This window comes from Ovis aries, chromosome 13 (assembly GCF_016772045.2).
Source record: "Ovis aries strain OAR_USU_Benz2616 breed Rambouillet chromosome 13, ARS-UI_Ramb_v3.0, whole genome shotgun sequence".
NCBI classification, from domain to species: Eukaryota; Metazoa; Chordata; class Mammalia; order Artiodactyla; family Bovidae; genus Ovis; species Ovis aries.
The window spans coordinates 25,354,378-25,375,366 of NC_056066.1; the positions used below are offsets into that span (position 1 = coordinate 25,354,378).

Consider the following 20,989-nt stretch of genomic DNA (forward strand, 5'->3'; position numbering starts at 1 on the left):
TCCAGGTTTCTACTCCTATCAGCCTTTATCATACATACAAGTGTCTTATGTGCATATGTATGTCTCTGAGTTCTCTATTTTGTTTTTCCACTGCTTCCCCTGTGTGTTGTCTGTCCCTAGTCAGTACTATTATGTTTTATTTCCATGGTTGGGTAGTACGTCTCAATATTTGCTTTGGCAAAGCCTAAAGCCTCCTTCTTTCCCCTTTTCACAGCTTCTATTTTTCTACTTAAAGAAAGCTGTCAAGTTTCTTAAAAAAAAAAACTATATAGAATTTTGATTGGTTCTGCATAAAATTTATAGCTCCATTTGATGGGAATTGACATTTTTAATACAGTAACTTATTCCTTGAGAGCATGTGATGTATTTCCATTATTCAGATCATCTATTTTGTCCTTCATTAGAGTTTCAAATTTTCTCCATAAAAGTTTTGTGTATTCTTGATTAAGTTAACTACTAACATAATGGGTTCTGTCCTATTTTAAATGGAATATTTTTAGTTATAACTTTTTGCTGGAAATTGTTGGTGTATATACAGATTTTTGAACACTGATCTGGTATCTACCAATTTTACTGAACTTTCTTATTGTTCTCATATTTGTCTGTTGATTTTACTGCTAACTAAAGGATCATATTATCTACAAATAATGACAATTTACTCTTTTCTCTTCAGATCTTTACATCTCATTTTTTGCCTAGAATTCTTGAATTGGTTGTGACTTTCAGTAACTATGTTAAACAGCATCAGTGATTGCAAACATTTTTGATTTCAAGAGAACATCTTAAAAGAAAAAGTTTTTCCTTCAAAGTATAGAGTTGATAGAAGCAAATTTTACTAAGTTAAGCATTTCCTTCAATTTCTAGTATACCACTAAAAAAATATAGGGTGTTGGAACTTTTAACTGTAATCTTTCAGGTAACTTTTAGAAAATAATTAATGTTGTTTAGTCACTCAGTTGTGTCCGACTCTTTGTGGCCCCATGGACTGCAGCACACCAGGCTTCCCTGTCTTTCACCATCTCCTGGAGTTTGCTCAAACTTATGTCCACTGAGTTGGTGATGCCATCCAATTATCTCATTCTGTGTCGTCCCCTTCTCCTGCCTTCGTTCTTTCCCAGCATCACGGTCTTTTCCAACGAGTCGGCTTTTTGCATCAGATGGCCAAAGTACTGAACTTCAGCTTCAGCATCAGTCCATCCAGTGAATATTCTAGGTTGATTTTCTTTAGGATTGACTGGTTTGATCTCCTTGCAATCCAAGGGATGCAAGAGTCTTCTCCAACACCACAGTTTGAAAACATCAGTTCTTTAGCACTTCTTTAAGATCCAACTCTCACATCCATACGTGACTACTGGGAAAACCATAGTTTTGACTAGATGGACCTTTGTTGGCAAAGAAATGTCTCTGCTTTTCAATATGTTGACTACGTTTGTCATAGCTTTTCTTCCAAGGAGCACGCGTCGTTTAATTTCATGGCTGCAGTCACCATCTGCAGTGATTTTGGAGCCCCCCAAAGTCTGTCAGTGTTTCCATGTTTTCCCATCTATTTGCCATGAAGTGATGGGACCAGATGCCATGATCTTTGTTTTTTGAATGTTGAGTTTTAAGCCAGCTTTTCTACTCTCCTCTTTTACCTTCATCAAGAGGCTCATTAGTTCCTCTTGGCTTTCAGCCATAAAGGTGGTTTCATCTGCATATCTAAGGTTATTGATATTTCTCTAACCAATCTTGATTCCAGCTTGTATTTCATCCAGGCTGGCATTTTGCATGATGTTCTCTGCATATAAGTTAAATAAGCAGGGTGATAATGTACAGCTTTGATGTAGTCCTTTCCCAATTCTGAACCAGTCCATTGTTCCATGTCCAGTTCTAACTGTTGCTTCTTGACTTGCATACTGGTTTCTCAGGAGGCAAGTAAGGTGGTCTGGTATTTCCATCTCTTAAAGAATTTTCCTCAGTTTGTTGTGATCCACACAAAGTCTTTAAGGTAGTTTTTTTTTTTTTTAATTCCTTTGTATCCATTCTGCATTTATTTGCATATTTCCTGTTTGCATATTTTCTCTTTAATTCTTGACTCTTCATTTATTTTCTCAAAGAAATTTAGTTTTTTATAACTAAAATTTTTCACTATTTTGAAATATTTTTAGACTTTCAGAAGATTAGCAAAGATAATAAAGTTTCCATTACCTTACCTAGGTGAATATGCTTCACCAAACTTCCTATAACATTAACATCTTCCATGAAATGATCAAAATTAAGAAACTCATATTAGTACAACACTATTACCTAAGTTACAGATTCTATTCTGATTTCCTCAGTTTTCCCACTAATGTTCTATTTCTCTTCCAGGATCCAAATAGGTTATCATATCTTATAAACTGAATTATGTTTCCCCAAAATTCACACATGGAAATCCTAACCCTCAGCACCTCAGAATGTGACTGTATTTTGAGACAAGATCTTAAAAGAGATAATTAGGTTAAAATGAGCTTGTTAGGATGGGCCCTAATCCAAGATGTTTGTGTCTTCATAAGAAGAAATTAGGACACAAGAACACACAAAGATCATATGAAGACACAGAGAGATGCCAGCCATCTACAAGTCAAGGAGAGAGGCCTCAAAAGAAACCAACTGACACCTTGCTCCTGGACTTTTAGACTCCAGAATTATAAAAACTAAATTTCTGTTGTTTAAGCCATCCAGTCTAGGTACTTTGTTATGGCAGCCCTTGCAAACTAATATATCACTTGCTTTTCATATTTCCTTAGTCTTCTCCAATCTGTGAGTTTTTCAGTCATTTCTTGCCTTTAAACCATATTCTCTTACATTATCAACTACCAATTGACACTTTTGAAGTGTGCTGGTAAAGTATTTTGTTGACTATCCCTTAATTTGAACTTGTCTAATGGTTTCTCTTAAGACTGAGGTTAGGGGCATTTGGGAAGAAAACTACAGAGGGAAAATGCCCTTCTCACTGCATTATACCACAGAGTACATAGTATCAATATGTCTTCTTACTGGTGATGTTAACCTTGGTCACTTAGATAGTGTGGTGTTTCTCAGGTTTGTCTATTCTAACGTTACTATTTTTTGTTTTCCATACTTTATTCTAAATGAATCACTAAATTAAGCTCACACTGAAGGGGAGGTGAATTCCCTTGTTTAATGGATTCAGAATTGCAGTTCTGAAAGATGAAAAGAGTTCTGGAGATTGTTTGCAGAACAATATGACATACTTAATACTTCTAAACTGTGGGCTTCCCTGGTGGCTCAGAATCTATGGCAAATGAATCTTTACTGGTAAAGAATCTGTCTACAGTGGGAAGCCTGGGTTTGATTCCTGGTTTGGGAAGATCCTCTGGAGGAGGGAACAGTTACCCAGTCCAGTATTCTTGCCTGGAGAATTCCATGAACAGAGGAGCCTAGTAGGCTGCAGTCCATGGGGTCACAAAGAATTGGACATGACTGAGTGACTGACAGTTTCACTACTAAACTACATTTAAACATGGTTACGATGGTATGTTTTATTATATTTATTTCACCACAATTAAAAAAAATTAAAAAGCAAAAACAAAAACAAAAACAAAAAACAAGCAGCCCTTCTTTAGTTCACGCTTTTCTCCTTGCATTCCATCACAGTCAGCTGGAAAAAGGCAGATAGTACTCTCTGCATTTTACTTATAACATTCCTTGGCCATATCCACAAGTTCATTTGCTCACAGGTAACAGCTTTGCCAAACTTCCAACTATTACACAACAAAGGTTGCTTTTTTCCCCCTGTCTCCAGTATCACTTCTACATTGTCCTTTAAGACTCACCATGTTCTGGCTTTTATTAACCATTTCTTTTAAGGCCTTTCCAGCTTCTGCCTCTGCCTGGACCCAAAGCCAGTGCCATAAGTTTTAGGTTTTTGTCAAACCTTGTTCTGATCATCTATTGTTTGGAGAAAACCACTGAGGGCAGCTGGTCTATCAGCATCTGGTTTTTATCAACTCTTTTAATTTTGACTGAACTTCTGCCCTGATTCCCCTTCAATGTTGACTAATGGGATGTTACTGTCAATTTTTGTAGTGATGGAAAAGGAAAAATATTGCCCAAGGTGACATGGTGAAGAAACAAAAGCAGAATTTCAAAACTTTCTGTCAACCTATCCAGTTTTTCTTTCCATTCATTAGCCCATAGCAGTCCACGATGGTTTTCTGTTTGCTCGGGTTTTCACTCTCTCCCTTTTTGGTCATGGTTTTTTAAGCTACTATTTGCATCTCTCTAGCATCTGCCATTTTCCAGGGTTAATTTTTGGGGTGGGCTGATTTAGGGGCTGAGGAAAATATTAAAAAGATACAGACAATGGAAATTTTGCCCATGGGAAAAACAATCATTAAAAACCAAATATTATAATAGAGAATACTAATGGTATGAAGAAGGTAAGCATAGTATATCATGTGGAGAATAGAGAAGTAGTTTCTAAATGAGACTTGTAGTTTATGAAAGGTTTTAGAAAAGAGCCAGATAGAGGTCACAATAAGGAGAGCACAGCTTAGGCAAAAGGACTTCAGGTATAAACGTATCTATAAAAGAATGATTTTCTGAGATAACATGAACTATTTAGGACCTCTCAGACTAATTCTGAATTGTCTAGAACAAAGAATGTATGTGAGGGAGTGAATGGAGAAGTCAGAAACAAGAAGGGCCTGGATGTAATGTTATACCAAGGAACTTGGATTTCATTCTTCAGGAGAGTGGGAAATACTGATTTTAAGTTAAGCTTTAGGGCCTCCTGCTTGCGTGGGGAACTTTCTAAGGTCCTGGATCAAGCACTAACAATGAATTTTGTGGTCAACTGTTTTTTGTGTGTTTTTTTTTTTTTGTAAAATTTGCAAAAGGAAGATATAACTAAATGCTCTCTTTCTACTATAATTTTCCCTCCATTACGTTTTCCCTGGGCTGTGGGCATTTTTGGAAATTGGTTAAGCAGAAGTTCTGAATTATTTAACAATACATACTAAATTAGTTTGTCGTCACGTCTAAGTTATCGCTAGCCATGCTGGTATAGAAAAGCCTTCTAGTAATGAAATTATTACCCATTCAGCAGTAGTCACACAAACACATAAGGCCAAAGGGTCATATTGTGATAAAAATAAATATTAATGATTTTGTACTTGTTTCTTAAAGAAGGACGCTAAACCTTTCTTAAAGGGCCTACAAATCGAGACCTTCATTGGAGCAATGCCAGGCAGGACCAAATAAGTGACCTATTACAGAAATTTTTTAGCTCCATGAGAGATGAAGAAGGTCTGAACGAGGCAGGATTAGCAGAAATGGAGGGGAAGGGTCAAGGTACCTGAAGGGAGTAGAATTTAAGGAACTTGACAAATTGTTTTGATTTGGGGGATGAGTTTCATAACAAACAAGTTATCTACCAGTTAACTGTAAGGACGGAAGCCCATACACAGGTAGAGAACGTTAGGCAAATTCCAAACCTGGTTGGCGGATGAATCTTGTTTTGGCCTTGACGCCTTTTAGAAGTCAAGGAAACAAGGAGAGAAAAATGCTAGTCTGCAGGTCAGCTAAGCACCCAAAGATTTGGGGAACATTATCTGCTATATTTTCCATTCCCTGGAGACCACTTACCAGTCTCTTTTCGGCCCTCGTCTTCCAGTCTTCAACCCACCAAACATCAGCCACTTCCGGTCCCTCAGCGCTTCCCAGTGGCGCCGACTCACCGGATGTGGTAGCAGCACTTCCGCCTCAGAAGAGAGTGCTCAGGGGAGCGGCGCAGGCTTGGTGTGGGTCTTCCCAGGCCCAAGCCCTGCCAGTGCGCATGCGTGAGGCTTTTAGTTTTTGAGCGTCTGCTTTGCACTTGGCTGCACGGTTTTCGCCACTCGGAGAACTTTCTCTTCCAACTTACTCTCGCAGACTTCCACTTCCCCTGCAGGAAGTGTCGGTGCCTTCCCCAGGGCTTTGTAGCTCCCCAGGCGCCAAGGCCCAGGTACTAATGAAGATGAGTCAGCATTGATTTCCCAGCTGGTAAGCGCATGGCTCATTACCTTTGGTGGTTTTGCACTGAGCCCTGGGAGCATTGTGAACTTGATTTCAAGTCTGCAGTGACTTTTTGGTTGTCGTGTAGGAATGTGGAATTAAAAAAAAGAAAAGGCGGAAAACTCTAGCCCTTAAGATACCAGTTTCTTAAACTAGATTTCTCAGGGAAGGGACCAGAGGTAGTTGCATCCTTCTGGAATCCCTAATCAGCCCTTGTTCCTAAGGAAGCTCTGGAGGGTTTTGAGATCTTCACTAAAGTGTAGCGGTTAGTGGAAGAAAACTTGTGGAATAGAAATGTATATTTTTATTGGTTTGCTACTTACATTCCTAAGCTGTTCAAGAATATCAAAATGTAGCGGACACAGTTCAGTGGGAAATTTTGTCATAGAAGATGACTGGTAACTTAGTGTGTGGATACCACACTGCCCGTAATTGTACCTTAAACCAGCGAATTAGAAATCTTACTTCAGTGAGGCCTATCCTGACCACCCTTTGAAAAAATCTTAACCTTCTCTGTACTCCCGTCCATCCCCCTTACCTACTTGAAGGTAGTTTTTTCCCTCCATCTCACTTTTTAGTTTGTATTACTAAGTGTAATTTACTTGTTTACTATGTGTGTGCTCAGTTATGTCCGACTCTTTGCCACCCCATGTACTGCAGCCCATCCGGCTCCTCTATTCATGAAAATTTCCGAGGAAGAATACTTATTTATTATAGCCATGGTTTATTATTTGTCTGACTAGAGTTAAACTTCGTGAAGGCAGATGCTTTTTTTTTTTTCAGCTTAGTAATGTCAGAGGCCAAGAATAATTTTGGCCCATAGTAGGTGCTTGATAAGTAATTTATTAAATGAATGAAAAGCTGAATATATTATTTTCAGAAGACCTAAGTAGAGCCTGGAGTGGGCTTGCCTGATTGGTATGAATCTGTGGAACACAATTTTATGTGAAGTCCTGATTGGTGAAGACAGCAAGTCAACCAGTGTTTATAGAATGCCTGTTGTACCCCAAGGGTTAACTTTCCACATTCCCCAGAGTTTAGCATCCATTCTCTATGAAATATTCCAATAGTTTTAAAGACGTTTTAAACCTTTGGGGTTTCTTGGGAGAGACCGTGGCTTCTCTTATCTTGATATGTCTATATACCAGACAATAAATATGTGTTGAAAGAGCAAATGGTTTTAAGATGTTAGAAGAAGAGAAAGTCTACCCACTCCAGTATTCTGGCCTGGAGAATTCTGTACAGTCCATGGGTCTCAAAGAGTTGGACACAACTGAGTGACTCACTTTTACTAGTTGGAAATTTAGCTCTTTATTGCATGAATAGTATTTGTTTTATGGGATTATAGTCCACAGCAGTAGTATTTTGCAAACTGGAGCTATTTCTCTTAAGTTTTTTATGATAAATTTTTGCATTTTCCTTTGAGTGATCCTCTGAAAACTGAACTTACACATATTCTGGGTTGTCTGGATAACTAAATACTGATATCAGGTTTTGCTGTGCCTCTGTTTTTAAGTATGGTAGTACTAGGTAGTGTAGTGTATACTTTGTCACAGGTTAATATGAAAAGAATGGAAACAGCCTTAAAAAGTAAATGATTTCTTCACTCTAGATGAAGCCCAAAAGACATTAACCAGCTCTGTCAGAAAATTTCACAGTAGTTTAAAAGGAGAAAACAGATGAGAAAAATGAGTCGTAACATGTGGCATTAGACTTCCTGAATTAGCTGTTGTACCATATTCCTTTTCTGAGAGGTGATTTAGCTTGGCACAATGTAATCACTGATGTTTTTAAATTAATATTTTAAATGTAAAAATTGTTGGCTGTATAGCTTTTACATTTGTTTTGTTATTTTATGTGTGTGTGTTTTGTAGCTAGAAGAACTATAATACAAGGAATTTGAGGAAAGAGATGCTTTTTTTCTGATCCTGTCTTCCCCTCTTAACATATTCCCTCCTGCTCCCTTGCCCCAAACTTCCCATTCCTGGCCCTGCACTGGGGAGTAGGAGTAGAAAGAAATGAGATAAGGGCTTTAAAACAATTTTGTTTTGACAAAAGAGGTATTGGGAGCAAGTATTATTTCAGAGTCAACTTTGCTACCATGTCCAGAGTAATTCTGTCTGGAGGTCAGCCAATCAACAAATACTTATTGAACAGCTACTGTGTGCCAGGCATTATACAGAGAGCTGAAACAGAGAACAGTACAGAGCCCGCTTTTGGTGCTTACACAAAACCAATAACTTGCTGTTTCTGTTCTATTGTCTCTACCTACACTGGCACACTTTAGATGAGTATGAGTGGGCAATTTGGAGAATTTTAGTGCATTTTTGTGCTGATTTGTCTGATTTTTAGGTTAGAACACAGAATTAGAAATTGTAAAGACTCAGATTAATTTGTTCTTCTTGTCTTTCTCTGTTTTAAGGGGTGTCATGAAAGTAGACATAAATCTTCAGAAGGTGGACATTGACCAATGTTCAAGTGACGGCTGGTTTTCAGGAACTCACAAATGTCACCTTAATAATTCAGAGGTAAGAAAATGGAGATACAGTTCTCAAATCAGAAGTTAAGAAACATATTACTTCTGAGTAGATTGTATTTGTGTGTGTAAGTTAACAAGAAGTGTCTTACTGGGGAAAAAAAATCTGTTATGCAGGCCTGACTGTTGCCAAATGAACTGAAAGAGGAGTAGACAATGAAATTTGTACAGAATAACTATTCATTTGGGGACTAAGAGAAGGCTGAAACTAAAATTATGTCTGAAGCTTGGCTTTAGTCAAAGTCACACTATTGTTCAAAATGAGCTGGAAATTAAAATAGCCATGAAGTGAGAAACCATCCCAATAGGGGTCAACCAAATTATGCACATTTTATGGAATATGATAGTTTTTGAAACATTGATGCTATTTGTTCAGACACCTTGCCATCTGTCAGAAAAGCAATAGAGAAAGTATAGCCAGGAGATACTGAGAAGAAGGAGAAAACTGTTCGCAGGAAACTGGAAAGGAGATGTGTGTATTTGGTGTGTTTTGTGCAATGTTCAATTCCTGTCCATACTTAATTCATGGAACTCCAGTTGGCAAGGGACAGGCAGAGAAATCATACGTCTGGAAATAAGACTGTCACTTGTCTTAAAAAAAATTTTTTTTTTAATTGAATGAAAGAGTCTTTAAATTCTGTAGTGCATTACAGTGGTCAAATTTAACACAGATGATTTCCTATAATCCCATAATAACCCTTTTATCCTCTACCCCCATATTGCCTCTTCCCTCATTCCCTCTCCTCACTGATAATCACTAGTTTGTTCTCTGAATCTGTGAGTTTGCTGCTTCTTTTTTTTTTTTTAACTATAATCACTAGTTTGTTGCATTTTTTAGATTCTGCATTTAAATAATATAGAGTATTTGTCTTTCTCTGACTTACTACACTTAGCATAATGCCCTCCAAGTCCATCCATGTTGCTGCAGATGGCAACGGTTCATTCTTTTTATGGCTGAGTAGTATTCCATTGTGTGCTGGGGTGTGCTCAGTCACTTCAGTCATATCCTACTCTTTGCAACCCTGTGGACTATAGCCCACCAGACTCCTCTGTCCATGGGATTCTCCAGGCAGGAATACTGGAGTGGGTTGCTGTGCCCTCCTCCAGGGGATTCTTTACTGCTTGAGCCATCGAGGAAGCCTGTATAGACATGTATATAATATATGCCACGCCTTCTTTGTCCATTCATTTGTGGATGGACACTTAGGTTGTTTCCATATCTTGTCTATTGTAAATAATGCTGCTATGAGTATTTGGGTGCTTGTGTCCTTTTTAGTTAGTATCAACTGATATTCTGTAATTTCAGAGGTGACATGTGATAACATCCTCATTTTATTTTTAGTAATCTTATTTCTCAAGTCCCCAAATGCTCTAAAACAAATGTACACTAAAACTCCTGACCTTAAATACTTCAGCTGTCTCTATTTTGAGTCCATGAATTTATGAGGAAAGTCAGCATGATTTATTGAAAATAGGGGATATTCCTATAAATGTAGCAATCTACATCTTCAATTTGAATTTTTGCCACATTTCCCTGTAGCCCGCCATGACCTAAATAATCTTCCACAGTTCCATCCCTACATCCCCCCTACATTCCACACACACCTTCATCTGCCCTCTGTTCTTCCCACCTCAATATCCCTCTCACCCCCTAATCTCCCTAGGAACCCGCATAGTCCCTTATATCTCTCTAAGCCCATCACCTAGTCCCACCATGTTCCCACGGCCCCCACTTCCTCAGTAACCCACACACCCTGACTCCCACATCTCGATACACTTCCACATAGCCCACCCTCCACCCCTCCCTCTTTGCCTTCGTTGTTCCCTACTTCCCAATTGGGACCTTCTTATGTAAATGAAGTATTTCTGTCTTATCAAGTCACAGAGATCAGGATATTCTTTTCACCTCCACTCACTTACGGATTTGAACTTACGGATTTTTCTTACGGATTTGAACTTTTCTGAGTTCCCACTTCCCTTTGGATGGTTCTGGCATTTCTAAACATATGAATTTCGGTCAGTGATTTGGTAAATGTCTTTAGCCTGATTACTGTCTCCATGCCAGTGGCATAGAGCTTCATAGCTTTGTCTTTTAGCCAGGGTGGAATTTTTCTCTGCACAAGTGTCAGATTGTGGATATTGATCTGTGTGTGCTCATTTCTGTATAGCCTTGTTTCAGCAGTGTTCCTGGGTGGTTCAATCAGCAGTCTGTCCAGAAACAAGGAGATATTTGCTTATCAGTCTGTTATAGTTGTTGCTTGCCTCTAATAATCTTGATGTAGTTTTCTTTTTCCTTATAGCACATCTGTTTATTTGACTAGGTGGTCTTATTGGATGGCTTTTTAGAAGATTGATTTGTTTTCATTACATCAGGCTTATCAATTTTCTGTGGGTTGTGTCTTTTTAAAGCTGTCAAATAAACTAAATTATTTCAAGATAAAATATTATCCTCTGTTCTGGTAAATAGAGATTAGGGTGAAATGTGTAACTTTTGGCTTTATATATGGCAGCATTGTATTTATTCATTTCCTATAGGAAAAAAATGAAAAACTCACCCTGTAAGACAACCAACAGTTCAGTGAATCTCATTTGACAATGTTGTACGAAGCTTCAGTGATCAAAAAATAACATCAGCAAACACTAAATCTACAAAGTGCCTGTTTGACTTAAACTCTGGATCCCTTGAGCCCCTCACTTGCCGAGGTCCTAGTGTTGGGAGTAGGAGATCTTGGTGTCCTGGGTTTGCAGCCTCTGGTGCGTAGTCTGATGGACACAGGGCTGGACTGGAACTCTTCACGTCTTTCTGTGGGGCTTCTCTCAGGTTCTGGAGTTGGTGCTGGTCACTGTAGGCACTGCTGCTGGTCTACACCACATTCTCAGACTCAGGAGTAACGATAGCCTTTCAGGTCCTTCTCTGTAGTGATGTGAATTGGAGACTAGGAACTGGCTTCTACTGATGTTTTTACTGTTTGGTAAAACCAAAACAAAGCTCGTGTTCAGGGTGTTTTTCATCTGCACTGGCTCTCTTTCGTTCCTTGTCACAAATCTTCTGTTACAGACCCCAAGGAGCATTGTGTTAACTGACTTGTTTTGGGACGTACTTGACATGATTGGTGTTTGTAAGAGGTATGGGTCTGTCTGGGCTGCCCAGGTGACTCAGTGGTAAAGAACTTGCCTGCCAGGGCAGGAGACATAGAGATGTGGGTTTGATTCCTGGGTCGGGAGGATCCCCTGCAGAAGGAAATGGTAACCCATTCCAGTATTTTTGCCTGGGAAATCCCATGGACAGAGGAGCCTGGTGGGCTACAGTCATGGGGTCACAAAGAGCTGGACATGATTTTAATGACTAAACAACAAAACAGGGGCCTGTCTATGAAAATCCACATCATTAGAAACAGAGACTTGCATCATGTTTACTGTGAGTTTTATTTTTACCAATGTTTAACATTCTTCTCTTGTAAATACCACAGGGAGTAACAAACTTCTAAGTTGTAATGGAGGCAAGCTTTTCACTTAAAAAAAATTTTTTTTTCCAGTGTGTTGACTTTTCAGCCTGTGAGGTATCTTAAACTAAATACAGAGTCTGGTATTGGAAACAAATAAGTAGTAAGTAACCAGTGACAGAAGCTTCAAGAGCATTTTAGAAAGGCATGGGATGGTTTGTGAGGAAAATGATTTCTCAACAAGTTTCGGTTGTTACCGAGTTTAGGAGGCCAATAAGTGCTTTTTGAAGGGCATAGTAAAATGAGATCTCAGTTGACACTGAGTTGAACCAGATTCCAGGATTATTTTGGCCATTTTTATAACTGATCCAGATCTCTGCTACCTGGACTTGATCATGTTTCCCGTGGCCATTTAAATAATTCTTCACCTATTTCATATCATTGTTTCATTTGGGTACACAGAATCCTCTCCTACAGAATAGTTTATTAAAAACATTCACATAAATTGCTATTTTTGTTTTAAAGATTTTCTTTTGCTTGTTTCCTTTAGAGGATTATTTGAAGTATGGAACAGTGACCTTGAAACTTTTTGATTATATTCTATTAATAAAAATGCTTTAAGCATTCACAAATAGTATTTGTATGTTTTTTAATCTATAAAGTATATGCATCTTCTATAATATATTTTGTATGTTATAAGAAAACTTAATTGGGTTGAGATAAAAATGAAACATTGTTTTAATGTAGATTATATTTTATAATAATAAATATTGTTGTTAGTCACAGTTGTGTCCGACTCTTTGTGACCCCACGGACTGTAGCCCACCAGGCTCCTCTGTCCATGGGGATTCTCTGGGCAAGAAGACTGGAGTGGGTTGCCATTTCCTTCTCCAAATATATCTGGTTACAATTTTTGAAAAATTTTCAGTGATAGTGTTGTGATTTGTTATGCTTCACCATTTAAAATTTTAAAAAGTCTTACTTTAATACTTAGCAGTGCAATGATTCAGAGGTCTCTAAGTTCAGTTTATTTTTATACTTAGTTTAATGTCTGTCATAGTTGAAAATATGCCTCAGAAGGATATGTCAGTCCACATTGAAGAAGTAAATTGTTGACTGTATTTGCTAAATAACAGTGTTCAGTTTTCAGTTTCCAATTTTGCAAAGGTTTTTCTTCTTTTTCAGAAATATAGCTAACAGTTTTTCATTTTACCTGATGTCAATTGGTCCCTGAAAACTAATTGGAAATCTGGGCATTTTAATATTTTAAAAGAATAGGTTAAGGATCCACTCAGACTTTCATGGGGAATATTTTCAAATAGATTAGGAAATTTTATTTCCAAGTTTAAACTGTATGGCTATGTGAGTATTTATAGATTTTGACAACAAAAACCACGTAACACTGAAAACATTTCCAAATCCATTTTCAAAATGCTCACTTCAAAAGGCTTTCTCACGGATTATTAAAATGTCACATTTACTTTGAAGGAAGAGCTTATATATTTAAAAAATACCTGCTGCATAAGACACTACTAACATCCACTTGTCATCACTGAACAGGACAGCAAATTTAGAACACTTGCCTTTTTTTGTAAAGAGTGATGAATAACTAATCTTTGAGTTCAGAAATAAGTAGTTCTCTTTGAGATAATCAGAAAATCTTTGTGTGGGAAAAGTTTTTCCAGGTCACACACCATCTTACTGATATTATGAAGAATTGTAAATACTTTGCAATTTAAAATAATATACTCTGTAAATCCCCTTGGATGGTCAAATACAAAAGGTAATACTTTCTTTAGAAAAGTTCTGTGTTATGAGTATTATCATTCACCTGTCTCTAAAATTGTCCTGTTCAATATGATAGCCACAAGCTTCATATACCTATATTGAAAATCACTAAATAAAATTAAGAATTCAGGTGCTTGGCCTCATTATCCTGATTTGAAAAATAAAATAGCCACATGCAACTACTGGACACTGGACAGTAGTGAACAAGCCAGGCTTTTGAATATGGCCTAGCTTACAGTGCAGTCAAGCCACACAGATTGTTGAAACCTTTCAAATCCCTGAATTTCATTATGTGGGTGAATCATTTTCCTTAAATTCACTAAGGGACATTTAAGGACAAATTTGAAATGAATTTTGGCTAATGTAATCAGCCATATAATCTGCTGTATTAACTTAATTGAAAATTAATAATGAGAAATCAGCCAACTATTTTTAATGCCATTATTTTACACTGAAAACTGTAAAAAGTCTTCCAGTAAATGGAAAAAAGTAAATGCTGATAATCTTCTAGATATTTACATTTCCATTGTGTTTGTAGTACCAATTCTGTTTTCTCTGATTACCAATACAAAATGTGATGACGTGAAATCCTACTCTTCTCCTTGAATGTAGGGTAGTGATCAGCTGCTCACTGGTGCCCAGCACAGTGCCTGGCACATTTATTGAATTAATAGAGGCTGCCCACTCTGTGTGTAGATGGCCTCCTTATAGAGTTACTGCTTTTGGTTTCTCCCATGGAATTGCTCAAAATAAAGTTAAACTTTTTTTTTCTTCATAACAAACACACAGATATTTGAAGACTGCTGTCAGTATGCTTCTAAGTCTTTCTTTTAGGCTAGATGTCTTCTGATTCAGGCAAGTATGGCTGTTTTACTAGGTGTAATCAAAAGAGGCCATACCAGTACTGTATAACTCTCCATTTCTTTTTTGAAGTTGTTTGAAGACCTAACTTGTTTGATTTCATTATATAGTCTTTTCTAAAATTAATAGAAAACTGATTATATTTTCAGAGTTTTCACTATGCTCCTGAGAGTTGCTTGGACTAGATATTCTGTATTGTTCCAAAACTAGGGCTAGGAAATATTATTTCAAAATATCTGTACTGAGATGCTTAACAAGTCAGTTAAAGGAAAACTGGGTCTGTCTTTTTTTATTTTATTTTTTAACTTTTTACTTTATCTTGGAGTATAGTTGATTAACAATATTGTGTTAGTTTCAGGTGTACAGTACAGTGATTCAGTTATATATATACATGTATCTGTCCTTTTTCAAATTCTTGTTCAGAGCTGGTTCTCTTGTTCAGAGAAAGATGTTTCCAACAACAGAGCAAGGGGTCACCAGTGGCTGTTGCCATCTTGTGGCTAGAGGGAAGAGGGGGTAGAGAGAGGGAAGGAGGGAGGAATTTTGCAGGGCTCACAAAAATTTCATGCACCATTAGCTATGTAGTTGAAGTAGGTGCCTCTTAAGTATCTTTGCAGCCCTAAGATTTTATATGTCTAGTATACTGTAAAGGAAACCACTAAACGGTATTTCCATCCAAAAGCAAAGCTCTGCCTACCCTTGCATTGGAAATACCTTGAATTCTCACACCGCATGTGATCGTGCCTGCCAAACACCAAATTTTCTTATTTTGCTCTGTGATGATAATAAAGCAAATGGTTGTTCATTATTGTCACCTTCATTCAAGCTAGCTTACGGGATTTGATTTCTACTTACTCATTAAGCACTTTGGTAATGGTTATGCAGGACTAATACATTCTGATTGAAGTGAGATGGAAAAGCCAAATCATGTTTAGTTGACTTTAGATTGTGAATCTGGCATAATGTGAGCCAGAAAGGAGGCGTAAGAGGAGTATTATTTTTTCCTCTAAATTGCTTCTTTTTCAAATGAAGGAATCAGATACTAGATACCATAGAGTAGAAGATAAATCCATTTTTCCACTATGATAAGGTCATGATATTCGGTATCTGCTTCTGAATAACGGTCTTTTGTATATATTCCATGTCACTGGATTGCATTAACAACCTTTTTGAACTTGATCTAATGTTGGGACCTTTGAAGTATCTGCTTTAGAATTTACAAAAAGGGAGCACATCCTGTCTGTTTAAGGTGAACAGACTCTCTCTCGATATACCTCTTTATCTGTCTTCTTGAGCTATAAAAACATTAAATCTTGATCTATAGCTTTCTACTTTATCAACTTTATGGACTACCTAAAATTAAAAAAAAAACTGTTAACAAGATCTTATTCTATCTCTTATGAGTAATAGTGTAGGTAAAGGCACTTTTCATAATATTTGCTGGTAATTAAATTTTCTTCAGCCCAAGTCTGAAGAGTCTATTAGATACCAGAAGTGAAGCATTCCTTTGATACAAGTTTGTTTTTAAATCTCTGTGTAAGAGAATAGTTACTTAAAAATAATAAGACATCCATTTCATACTTACTTTTTCTGTGAGTTGCCTATTACTGTTATTCCTCTTTCCTTTTTTAATTTTTATTACTGTTTTCTAGATGAGAAAATTAAGACTTAGAGTGGGTTAAGTAACTTGACTAGGTTCATAAAACTAGTAAGTGTTATTTTAGAAAGTTAAACTCTAGGAAGGTACTATGGGTGATGTATGGTTGTTTGGAAAGAGAATCACTGAGTGGTAATGGCCCATGGGCTGATACTGTTAGTCTTGTGGTGTTACCCATGGGGGTTCAGCCAAGAGGCATGATAGAATTTGCATAACTAATTGGTTAGAAGTATTTCAATCAAGAAGAAGTGATCTAGCTCTCAGGTAGCCAAAACAGATTTCTGAGAGGATATGGCAGGCTCACATGGAAATTTGGATTGGGATCCATACACAAGGCTTTCCATCTTGTGAGTGGCAGCAGCATAAGTTTCTTTCCAGGGGTGGTATTCTTGTTTCAGTGTATGGCAGTGACTTGCAGTGGTAGGAATGTCCAGTTTGAAATTGAACTCAAGGGATATCCATCTCCATAGATATAGATATAAAGGGTTTCCCTGGTGGCTCAGACGGTAAAGAGTCTGCCTGCAATGTGGGAGACCTGGGTTCGATCCCTGGGTTGGTAAGATCCCTGGGAAAAGGAAATGGCAACCAACTCCAGTATTCTAACCTGGAAAATTCCATGGACAGAGGAGCATGGCAGGCTACAGTCCATGGGGTTGTAAAGAGTTGGACATGACTGAGTGACTTCTTTTTCTTCTTTCCTTAGATATTAAGTTGGTAAAGACTGTACACATTGTCTGGACATCAATTAAGAGGGCAGATGTGAAGGAAAGGGACCCTCTTCTTCCTAGCAGGGAATCAGAATACCAATCAGAATGTAGAAATGAAACAAGTGTGAATATGAAGGATTGCAACTCACTGGGTACTGGGATGCCGAAGAGATCATTATATATAAGTAAACTCTATTGCTGAAGATAAACACTTAAAATACTCCCAGAGTTCTCTGTGATCAGAGGATAGAGTAGGACTGAACTTAAAGGTAGGCACATATGTATGCAGCATATGCAACTTGGCTAGAATAGGCTGGAGCGAGGAGATTGTCTTACATACAGCAATAGATATGAGCTCAAAGGACTAGATTTCTTGATCTTTTCAATGCGGTGAGAGAACATCTGATGAAATATGAAGTTACTGAACAGATTTGGAGTATGTAGCTAAATTTATAATGAGTCAATCAGAGAAAAAATATCTCAACCTATTAAACCTTTGCTTTTGTCATTTCCAGTAGCAGAAAAATTGCTACTTGTCCAATTCTAGATATGAGAGGCAATCAGAATATACAGTGAGTGCCTGGGGGGGATGACTTTTTAGGGGTTAAATATAGCTTTGCATCATTAGCTTATGAGGAAAAAAAATCCCATCATGACAGCAAATCAGATCTAATCTGGCACTCCCTGTGCTACAATTATATAAAATATGGTGGAAACTTGTCAAAGCTTTCAGTGAGAAATGAGGCTACTGATGCTTGGCAGCCCCCTTTTTTGAGCACAGTGAAGAATCATGTTGCTTAGCTACAGTCCTTGGTTGATTTAGAAAGCTTTAACTGACTAAATTATTATACAAGAGTTAAACGCTCTTCCTTGATTTTTTTTTTTTCTAAAAGAGAAAACCCTCTTTATCATCTTTTTATTTTGGGGTATCTTTACCAAGTCACTTATATTTATTCACCCAGGACGAGTTTCGATTTAGCATTGTTTTCCCAAACCCAGGGTTTATAGATTGCAAGAGAACACGTGGGTGGTTGATGATACAAGCAGAACATAAAGTATTGAAATAGCTTAAATGCTTTTGCCGGCAAAGTAATGTGCAAGTGTCTATTTCAGTTTTTTTTTGTCATTTGAAACTATTGTGTTTCCCTTCTTTTTCAGTTTATTCATAGTTTGAGTTGCAGTTATCTTTATAATGCACAATAATGTACAACATTTAATTATATTTTTGAATTTCAAAATGTAAACTGACTTACAGGTGTATGGAAAAATATAGGGAACAGTGCATGAAACTGATGAAGCAATAAGTGTAGGGGCTGGAATTGGAACCAAAACACTGTGAAAACAGAAGGATTAAGGAAAAAACAAAGAAGAACTGTCAATGGAGAGGTTTACATCAGTTATTTGTTCATGAAGTAGAAAAGTGTGTAAAGGGGGAAATGTCAGATGTGTCAGAGACCATTTCAATGGGATAAAAATACTCAAGGACTCTTAAGTCTAGAAAGGAATATTTTTTATACTGTCCTAAATATGTAGATATCCACTTTATTTTTATAGCTCTTCAGGAAAGAGAACTGACCCTTAGCAATGCTTTCTAACATCTTACCATAATTATTGTAATGAAGTAGAGCTGTGTCCTAATTTTGATTATGTAACTATTCAGTAGATTTTACTATTGACTTGTCTGTATAATCTGTTTTACACTTGCAGAGGCACTTGTTTCCATCCTTATAGTTCCATGATCCCTGGAGAAAAGTCTATAGAGTTGATTCTGTATTTACATTCAATAATAGGATGTTGGTTAATTGTCTCTATAAGTCTTGAAAGTGAAAGTGCTAGTTGCTCAGTCATATCTGACTCTTTGCAACCCCATTGACTGTAGCCCGCCAGACTCCTCTGTCCATGGAATTTTCCAGGCAAGAATACTGGAGTGAGTAGCTATTCCTTTCTCCAGGGGATTTTCCCCACCCAGGAATAGAACCCAGGTCTCCTTCATTGCAGGCAGATTCTTTACTGTCTGAGCCACCAGGGAAGCGCATTCTAATTCTAATTCTATTGAAGCCCAGATTTCATAGACTTAGAAGCTAAACCACTTGGTTTATGGACTTTGTTTTTATGGTCGTCTGCAAATCACCTTCATTTGTCACCTTTTAAAATATGTTTGTGTAATATCATCATTTTCAAAGTGTGGTTCTGGAACCTCTCCAAGTGGGGAGCCGTTGGGATCCTGAAGACCCTGTTAAGGAAGTCTGTGAAGTTAAACCTTTACATAATAATTTTCATAACAACATGATTTGCCTTTTGAACTCTTATTTGTCTTATAGGTGTACAGAGGATTCATAAGATATGATATAGAAACAGATTAAATTAAAGAAATAGGATAATCTAGTTGTCTTCTAATAAGCCTTTTAAGGAGACTTTTAAGGAGAATTGCAGAAATGTAAAACAATACTTTTCTTGCTAAGTTTTTTTTTTTTGGAAGACTTATTTTTCATAAACACATTATGTTAGCATGTTATGAAATTATTTTAAAAATGAATTTATACATATTTTAAATTTTTATGCATTTAATATTCAAGATGGTAAATATCAATTGATGAAACCAGTATAAATAAAAGCTCTTTGATATTCTCAACAATTTTTAGGAGTGAAAGGGGTCCCAAGATTAAAAAGTTTGAGGGATCTAATTTAGCACATTTTTCAGCTCCTGCATGATTCTGACCTTGACTCTACTTCCTGGTTTCTATGCTTTCTCTTACTTCCTTCGATGATTCTACCTACTGTTTCTCACTTTGGCTACCTGACAGTTTCTGCGTATCCTTGGAGTCCTAGGTTTTGCTCCTTTGTGCCCCCTTGGGAACTTGTTCCCACTTCAGGCAGAGCAAGTTGTCTTCTATATGTCACGATAAGGCTTCCCTGGTGGCTCAGACAGTAAAGAATCTGCCTGCAATGTGGGAGATCTTAGTTTGATCCCTGAGTTGGGAAGATTCCCCGGAGAAGGGAATGGCAACCTACTCCCGTATTCTTGTCTGGAGGATTTCATGGACTGAAGAGCCTGGCAGGTTACTGGCTATGGGGTCACCATGGGGTCACAAGCAGTCAGACAGAATTGAGCAACTAACATTGATAGTACATTGTACGTATTTTTGTTTTAATACCTACAATGCTATGTTAGAATGACTTGGTTACTCTTGAATTGTAATTGCTACTTTTATCAGATACCTGCCCCATTATTGTGTCCTGTATATATGTGTATATATATGTATATATAAAGGTGAGTGTAATCCTCAAAACAGTCTTAGAAAATACCTATTATTTTTGCAGTTTTACAGATGAGGAAACTGAGGCTAAGCTACTTAAAAAACAATATAGATTACATCTTAATTAAGAATTTGAACTAATCAATTGCTGATGAAATTTTGGCCTTCTCATCCATCTTATTGGTATGGCTGCTCCTGTAGTTTAAGTTCATGTATAATATTCTTTACCATTTGAGCCACCAGGGATATTTATTTTTTTTAGAGTATCTCTTACGGTAACTGTTTTCATCACTGTGTTACACCCATAAGAAAGATTTAGATTAATTCTATCATGACTTGGCAGGTAGTCCATCTTCTTTAGGAATGGAAGATTCTATGTACAGCCTGATTACTCAGGATATTCTTCCTAGTATCTGAAAACCTTTTTGGGTATTTAGATTGTAGGTCTAACTTTAATTTGTTTTACATTTTACTTCATTTATTTCATTTACTCATTGCAAGCAGTTCTAATTAAAAATGAATAAGGGTTCAATTAAAATGGATGGTTTTAGTTCTTAATAGAGAACTTCTATTTTCACAAATACTATAATCAGCTACTATTATTTTTAGAATCAAAGACTCTGTACATGTCACAATGACTTAGTTATGTGCTTTAGTTTCTATTGTTTTTCATTTATGATAGATGCATTTTATAAAAAGGG

The 20,989-nt window shown here is 37.1% G+C and overlaps 1 protein-coding gene across 2 annotated transcripts in view; it reads left to right on the forward strand.

Moving 5' to 3' along the window:
* Positions 1-20,989, forward strand: part of GPR158 (G protein-coupled receptor 158) — a 303,778-nt gene that overhangs the window by 24,472 nt on the left and 258,317 nt on the right. For both annotated transcript variants that reach the window (XM_004014228.6, XM_042230540.2), the window contains exon 2: positions 8,462-8,567. In XM_004014228.6, coding sequence (XP_004014277.2) covers positions 8,462-8,567 — 106 coding nt within the window. The remainder of the gene's footprint in view (positions 1-8,461; positions 8,568-20,989) is intronic.